Source organism: Sinocyclocheilus anshuiensis, unplaced genomic scaffold (genome assembly GCF_001515605.1).
Source record: "Sinocyclocheilus anshuiensis isolate Anshui unplaced genomic scaffold, SAMN03320099.WGS_v1.1 scaffold2083, whole genome shotgun sequence".
Taxonomy (NCBI): domain Eukaryota; kingdom Metazoa; phylum Chordata; class Actinopteri; order Cypriniformes; family Cyprinidae; genus Sinocyclocheilus; species Sinocyclocheilus anshuiensis.
In genome coordinates this window covers 117,459-126,625 of record NW_015536601.1, presented here as the reverse complement: position 1 = coordinate 126,625, position 9,167 = coordinate 117,459, and the positions used below count along the sequence as shown (strand labels likewise).

At 34.6% G+C, this 9,167-nt stretch overlaps 1 protein-coding gene across 1 annotated transcript in view; it reads right to left on the bottom strand.

Moving 5' to 3' along the window:
• The window catches only part of rnf123 (ring finger protein 123), a 174,329-nt gene that overhangs the window by 133,025 nt on the left and 32,137 nt on the right, over window positions 1–9,167 (bottom strand). The window contains exon 22 of the mRNA XM_016506503.1: window positions 717–817. Coding sequence (XP_016361989.1) covers window positions 717–817 — 101 coding nt within the window. The remainder of the gene's footprint in view (window positions 1–716; window positions 818–9,167) is intronic.

Genomic DNA, 9,167 nt, shown 5'->3' with positions numbered 1-9,167 from the left:
AAACAAAGTAGTTTCGCTTTCACAACGAAACACTGCGTCACACACCGCGGACTAGAGTGAGCGGAGGCCGGCTTGAGTGAGCAGAGGCGGCGGGCTTGAGAACGGCGCGGCCGGCGGATTCGACGAAGAAGCGTCCGGCGGGCTTGTGGCAACCACATGTGACGACCCCGGGCTGGACTCCGCTTCGTCCACGGTGAAAGCCGATCCGGCAATCCACAGCGCGAAGTTGATGTATTTCCTCAGCGACCAGCACGGATCAGCTCTAGGCAGCTCAAGGCCAAACAAAGTAGTTTCGCTTTCACAACGAAACACAGAGCGTCTTCACGACATGGCGGCAGCAACAATACTACAGCGAGAATAAAAGTTACGCCTTCTTTCTTTGCGTGAACATTTGGGCGGCGTTATGCAAATCTTCCCACATCGTGACGTAGACATGTGGGGGTGTGTTAGAACGAGCTGTTTTAGGTAGGCGTGGTTGACTCTTAACTTTTATAAAGAATATCTCTTTGGATTTGAGACTTTAGTCTTTGCAACTTTACAGATCTGCTTTATGCACCAAGAGCTTGTAACACTCCAAAGAGAAAGGAAAAATTGAAATCGCATCATATGACCCCTTTAACATGCTTTTATAGTCGCCTTTCCCACAATTACATATAAAAATGACTTTAGATATTCAAGTAAGTTGTGAAACTGATTCTTGGCAGTCATTAATGTACCTGGGCAGCTCCAGTTTCCTCATCTTCATCCAAATCATCCATGGATGAGGCCTGGATCTCCGCCGGGTCTATGATGATGTTGGCCTTTGCAGCCAGGTCATCTAAAACATAATAAAACAGTCAAACTATCAAGTTCAATATGCAAAACAACAACATAGTAAGTCATTTAGCCACTAGAAAGTGTAGAAGCTGGATTTGTTTTATAAAATAAACCAAAAAGAAGATTTCAGGAGTGAATGTGGCTCAGATTTCAACACTCGATAAGTCATCTCAGAGGACGACAAGCTCACAAGCTTTTATGAACGCTTCCATCTATTATTTATTAATGCACATTTGTCTTCTTCTGGACAGCAGAACAATAAAAAAAATCTTGGCTTCAACTCGTCAGAGGGCTTATAACAACTGCTTTAGGAGATATATGGGCTCCACTTCACTCCAAAGGTCTACATTTTCAAGGCTATCCAAGTAAATCTCAGCCTTGAAGTTCAGCTAGTGAAGGAGTGAGGTGTTGTACAGTATATGCACATTGATCCATTTTTATTGTAAGGTGCAAGCTAAGCACTGAAGCGACCCTTCGGCCTGCCCGACTAGTGAGTCTAAAGAGGATCTGTGTGCTTGGGTAGTTTAAACACATTATTAGGGAAAAAAATATAACACAAAACTGCACCAAAAGGGCTCACTTATAATAGTGACCCAATTTATCTAAGAGAGAATATAGGTGGTATTTTTTACCCTATTTTTTATTTAAAAAAAAATAAATTAACTGAATGTTAATGTTTTATTGGAACAAAAACATAGCTTTAAGCACATTTTACAAAACAAAAAAAAAACAAAAAAGAAGAAAAAAAATCACATTTATTTTTATAAATCAAAATTGTTATGTTACATAATATATAATGTTATATTAAATATTTATACTAAAATAATTGTATTATATATTATACATGTAATTTATTTAATAAATTATAATCTAAAATTATTTAAAATAATTTTAATAATTTATAATTTATAAATTATTGAATGTTCACCACAAATAAATAAATAAATCAATTTCAATTATATAAAAAAGATAAAAAAAGTATTTCATTATGACACGTTTAAGAGTAATGATTTATAATAATTACATTTAAAATAATTTAGCATTTGTCATTTATTTTATAATTTATAATTTATTGAATGTTCACCACTGAGCAATTTTACAAAATCAATAAAATTTATTATTTAAATTTTTATTGTATTTTATATATATATATAAAATATGTATAACGATATATTACATGTCTGTAAGTAATTTAATTGTTAATAATAATAATAAAATATGTTATTATTATTATTATTACTACTACATTTAAAATAATTTATAAAAATGTACTTTTATTTTAATTTTTAATTTATTGGATGTTTACCACTTTGAGCACATTTTACTAAAAAAAGTAATTTATTTTATATTACACGGAATGAAATAAATGTAATTTAACTTTAATATAAATTATAATTGCATTTCAAGTCATTTTATAAAATGTATTTTGTAGTATTTCATCACTTAAAATTAAAAATCAATTTGATTAATTTTGTATTTAATATATAATTTATTTGAATGAGTTTGTATATTAATGTCATTTTAATATAATTAATGACATTTGAGACCCTGGACCACGCAAATTAAGTTCTTAGCAATGCATATAACTAATCAAAAATTAAGTTATATATTTACGGTAGGACATTTACAAAAGATCTTCATGGAACATGATCTTTACTTAATATCCTAATGATTTTTGGCATAAAAGAAAAATCGATAATCTTGACCCATACAATGTATTGTTGGCTATTGCTACAAATATACCTGTGCTACTTATGACTGGTTTTGTGGTCCAGGGTCACATTTTAGTAATGATATGTAATATAAATGATAATTAAATTTAAAATAATACTTCATAATTTATTTTACATCTTCATACATACCGTTTCCTTAGCATAGGATAAACTGAGCTACAGCAAATAGGGTGAACATGATTATGCATTTATCGAGATCACTATACAATCTGATAAGTAAATCTAATAATTTATAGTACGACGTCTCAAATGGAAACATAATTTAAGACCAAACAGATGATGAAGTCTGACAGAGTGGATGACCCGAGAGATATGGTTTCATTAATTTGGTGTCAGACTGATATAGCATCTTCATTACACCTGAATAACCTCTGGCCGTCTGTCAACTGACGCTGATAAATCTCACAAACATCAAAAGTGTCTATAAATCTGACAGATATTGCAGCGCCAAAACTGGGACGAGAAAGTACACTTGCCAGTCACAGACGATGTAAATTAGAGTCACTTGAGCAGTTAGTCACGATTCTCCATAAGCAACCTGGCAAGTGTGCCAAAATCAGTCGGTGAAGGAAACAAACTGGCTCAGGTCCGAGTACGGCTGCCACTTGCATGCTACGGGTAAAAATATCAGGATTTGCCACGTAATGACCTTGATGAAGCTATTAGAGGAAGTCAGTATGAAGAAAGAGCACGACAGTTTTACCTCAAATTGATGCTGGTTAGTTAAGGCTGGGGTTAGAAGTTCAAAGAGCTTTAGTGTAGTTCAATAGAAATCTGCTGGAGAAATGTCATATTGGCTGATGGGATTTTTTATTATTATTATTATTATTATTATTATTATTATTATTATGATCATCATTATAAAACTGACAGAGATTACTTTTAAACTTGACCTAAATCAATACTGCGCAATCATTAAACAGCCAAGAGATGATATTAATGAAAGCAAATGTCGATGGTAAAAGTAAAGGTGTTCTGGGTTGTTGCTACTTTAGGTCCACTTACAAGTAACTATAATAGTCTTTCAGTGTTTACACAACACAGTTTCAACTAAAACGGAAAACGTTTTATGCGTTTTGGCCGTTCATTTACACGACAACAGCATTTTGGGGGCCTGAAAACACAAACCTTTAAAAACGGGGTTTCAAAGTGCAAGTATTTGAAAACTATACCGTTATTGCCTCCGTGTAAACTACAAAAATACAAATTTGTGAAAATGGTGACGTCATGCGTATGTGTATTACGTGTTCAGTCTATAGGTTTGTGCACAGGCACAGTGTTTCTTTACTAAATAACATCGGCATCTACTGGCCTGGCATGAATAATACAGTGTTTTAGCCGTTTTCGTGGATCTGTGTGAACGGGGATTATTTTGACAACATTGTCGTCAACAAACTTTCCAAGTTTTAGTACATCCCTGTCATGTAAACTAAGCCTGGGTTTTGACACCAGTTTCACGATTCAATTCGATTTTGAATCACAAGCTTGTGATTTGATTCGATTCAATTCCGATTCGATATCAATTGTTTTGGATACATCAGGTACAGTATGGCAAATTTTCTCAAGGAAAAAAAAAATCTCTCAACTAATGCTGTAAAATATACATACTGTAAGAGTCAGTTGGTACTACATTACTATAATATTGAAGGTTAAAATTAACTGATTTGTATACAAACACTTAAATTACACTCAATTCAGTTTTCATAATAATAACTTTACAATTACATAATTATAATTCTACTCCAATTCGTTTTTGGAAATATAAACATCTGAATGGTGGCCATCATGAAAACTTGACGGATTTATTCAAACATAAATTAAATATTGAAGAACAGTAAAAATTATAATCAATATGTTATCTTGTGCATATATTTAGCAAAATGCTCCACTCTAGAGACTACTGAGTTCACGGTCACCGAATATGTTTTGAGCTTTAGTGTAGTTCAATAGAAATCTGCTGGAGAAATGTCATATTGGCTGATGGGATTTTTTATTATTATTATTATTATTATTATGATCATCATTATAAAACTGACAGAGATTACTTTTAAACTTGACCTAAATCAATACTGCGCAATCATTAAACAGCCAAGAGATGATATTAATGAAAGCAAATGTCGATGGTAAAAGTAAAGGTGTTCTGGGTTGTTGCTACTTTAGGTCCACTTACAAGTAACTATAATAGTCTTTCAGTGTTTACACAACACAGTTTCAACTAAAACGGAAAACGTTTTATGCGTTTTGGCCGTTCATTTACACGACAACAGCATTTTGGGGGCCTGAAAACACAAACCTTTAAAAACGGGGTTTCAAAGTGCAAGTATTTGAAAACTATACCGTTATTGCCTCCGTGTAAACTACAAAAATACAAATTTGTGAAAATGGTGACGTCATGCGTATGTGTATTACGTGTTCAGTCTATAGGTTTGTGCACAGGCACAGTGTTTCTTTACTAAATAACATCGGCATCTACTGGCCTGGCATGAATAATACAGTGTTTTAGCCGTTTTCGTGGATCTGTGTGAACGGGGATTATTTTGACAACATTGTCGTCAACAAACTTTCCAAGTTTTAGTACATCCCTGTCATGTAAACTAAGCCTGGGTTTTGACACCAGTTTCACGATTCAATTCGATTTTGAATCACAAGCTTGTGATTTGATTCGATTCAATTCCGATTCGATATCAATTGTTTTGGATACATCAGGTACAGTATGGCAAATTTTCTCAAGGAAAAAAAAAATTTCTCAACTAATGCTGTAAAATATACATACTGTAAGAGTCAGTTGGTACTACATTACTATAATATTGAAGGTTAAAATTAACTGATTTGTATACAAACACTTAAATTACACTCAATTCAGTTTTCATAATAATAACTTTACAATTACATAATTATAATTCTACTCCAATTCGTTTTTGGAAATATAAACATCTGAATGGTGGCCATCATGAAAACTTGACGGATTTATTCAAACATAAATTAAATATTGAAGAACAGTAAAAATTATAATCAATATGTTATCTTGTGCACATATTTAGCAAAATGCTCCACTCTAGAGACTACTGAGTTCACGGTCACCGAATATGTTTTTTTCTGAGGTAAATGTGACGTTACGTGACACATTGTTTACAAGCTACTATATTGACGTCTTTCCGCGGTTGAAACACTGATTGAGCGAACATGAGACAGGATATGAATTTCGGAAATTTGTATTCTTTATTTTAACCTTCGGATGTTCATTCATGTTTATTTCGAGCTGTAACTGGTTAAAGCAGAGGAGACGATCAATTCACGCTGCCGCTTCTGCGATCTGTCACGCCACATTAAACCGGACCGGATTCTTGGGATTTAAGAATCGATATCGTTTCGTAAAAATGAGAATCGATTAACATCGAGAAATCAATATTTTTTACCAAGCACTAGTGTAAACGTACCCTAAAGCCAAAAGTATACTTCAGTTTTTACATGTACACAAGGGTAGCATACTGTGCGCGTGACACAAATGTTATCACCAGAATAGTATGCATGTACTATACGCGCACCACCTGTTTTTTTTGTAACCATGCATACTTTGTACGCGCAGAACAAATGGAGTACACTTTGAAAGGCTATGTGTTCGACTGTAAGCATACACTAGTGTACACGTACAAAAAACGAAGTATACTTTGGGCTTTCATGAGTTTCGAAGCCTATATACACACATAATACAATCTAGCTAAACGTAGGCTATATAAATAAACTACACCCCAGTCGCCTGACTTCGGCGTTACCATAAAGTTTTCAATAACTCTTTCAGTTCTTATTTAAAATCAACAAGTTGTAAAGTTTGAGTTCGAATAGTTTGTAAGAGCACTATTTTAAACACAATGAGGCTGTGAAAGCGACTAGTGAGTAGATGAGTTTATCTGTTCAGTGTGATGACTCTTAATGTCCCAGACATCCTCTGTAGTCCCATTTAGACACTTGTTAGCGACCACCTTTTTCAAGAATTTATTTCAAGAAAAGCTTAAATAAAAATCACTAGTGGGCTTTTACTGGTGTATTTTATATCGTAGAATAAAACATGAAAATATCTTAAGCTTGTGTTCATCACAGACATTATTTCATGTCATTTAACCAAAAGCCCATTCACTGATTTTGGGACATTGCAACCACAAGTTCAAAGCTTGTTTCCGTGTTTAAGGACTCATTTATGCAGCACTCTATAGTGAGAACAACTGATAAGGCATCACTTTAAAAAATACTGTGCTGAATAAGATGAGGAGCAGATGGTGGATTTGGCTGCTTCATACTGATTGGAGACAAAAACACGGCAAGGTTTGGTGGCCAAAATCAACAATAACTTAAAAAAAAGAGAAATTATGTAATATATGTCAAAGCCCTCAGCAGCTGCTAAACGTAAATCAATATTGTCAAGATAAAGTCCAGATGACAAGGTTAAATTTTTGTACACAAATTCAAAATAAATAGATCAAAACCGACAGCTGATGACCATCAGTGTAAAAAAAAACACAAATAGAACAAAACCGACAGCTGATGACCATCAGTGTAAAAAAAAACACGGATATAATGAGTGCGTCCCATTCTTCACTCATCCTTCCCTTGTTTCCTCAAAGCCCCAAAAGAGTTCAATCAGGCGCCAGAGGGAGGAGGAGACGTTCCTGCAGAATCAGCAGGGAAACCATACAGGAATAGGAACAATGTAATTACCAGCTTTTAATCAAAGAAGGCCAGAGAACAGGAACACCGGTGGAAGATGTGTGTTTTAGGAGACAAAAGCAATGGAGAGACGGAGTGAGAATTAATGAAATTCAAACTTTGGTACAGCAGAGCTGTGACACATGACAAGACATGCCTCGCCTCTCCCTGTTAATGGAAACAAGCGTATACAAACACAATTGTCGAAGATGCCTTTTATTTTAATCACAATGGGTGAACAGTACTAGGCTGATTCATAATTTACGTACCATCCGTTCTGTACAGTACACCAGATTACGTGTGCCTCAAATCATAATTAATCGAAAATAGTATGCCAAAGGTCAGAAGATTTCTTTTACTATTTTGACACTTTTATTGATAACTATAATATGGGGAAACTGGATTATGAAATGATGCAAATATGACTCAGATTCATATTATGTTTTCATGGTGTACAAGCAGCGAGGCCACTTCTCGAGTTTCTTGAGGAATTAACAAAGTGTAAAGTTAATTAATAAACCACATACTACCATATATAGTGATGAGGTGAAACTAACTAAAATTAGCAATGCTCCACACTTAGTGATTAGTTCACCAAAAAATCAAATTTGCTGAACATTTACTCACCCTGAGGCCATCCAAGATGAGTTTGTTTCTTCATCAGATTTGGAGAAATGTAGCATTGCATCACTTTCTCAGCAATGGATGCTCTGCAGTGAATGGGTGCCGTCAGAATGAGAGTCCAAACAGTTGATAAAAACATCACAATAATCCACAAGTAATCCACACCACTCCAGTCCATCAGTTAACATCATGTAATATGAAAAGCTGCGTGTTTGTCAGAAACAAATCCATCAAGGTGTTTTAACTTTAAACTTTAAACAGTCACTTCTGGCCAAAATATGAGTCGATAATCCATAACAACTCTTCCTCCAGTGAAAGTACATCTCCTGTGGTCCTCTCACATCAAAATACACAGACATATTTGTTCAGAGTTGTTGTGGACTGTTTTCACTTGTTCTTGACCTACGCATATTTCTCTCCTGATTCAGACGAGACACCTTTTTCACTGTAGGAAGCAATATTATGGATAGAAGACTCAAATTTTAGCTAGAAGCAACGGTTTGAAGTTAAAAACATCTTGATGGATTTGTTTCATACAAACACAGCGGTTTTCACTTCACACGGCATTAACTGATGGACTTGAGTGGTGTGGATTATTGTGATGTTTTTATCAGCTGTTTGGAGTGGACTCTCATTCTGACGGCACCCATTCACTGCATTGGTGAGCAAGTGATGCAATGCTACATTTCTCCAAATCTGTTCTAATGAACAAACAAACTCTACATCTCAACCAGACCTGCACATTAATACTCAACCAATGGCGTGAATTTAGGCTGACCAATGGCAAACAGGGGAAACTGGTCTAAAAGTAAACATTTTCTTTCCCGTTTAGTAATGCCAGTGGTGCATAAATGACTAATTTCACCTTAACTACATTACACGATTACAATTCTTAAAAGCATTTTTGGAAAATTAGCATGAAAGATCACTTCGTTACTGATTTTTGTAACATTCTATTGCAGATACAGCTTTACATCGGTGCGAATTGCGACAATAAATTGAACACAGTCCGATTCATTTTTATCAAATGGTTGGTTTGGATGGTTCCTTTAAATTAAAGGGAAAGTTCACCTTAATGAAGCCTAACAGGTTTCTGTGCCTCCACTGAAACTTAAAAGATCCAAAAAAGTCATAAAGGCGTCATGAAGCTAATTCATATGAATTGAGTGGTTTAATCCAGGATGAAGTTTCGATGGAGGCACAGAAACTTAATTTGTTTTGAAGATTAACCAAAGTCTCATGGGATGGCTATATATATATATACATACATATATATACATACATATATATATA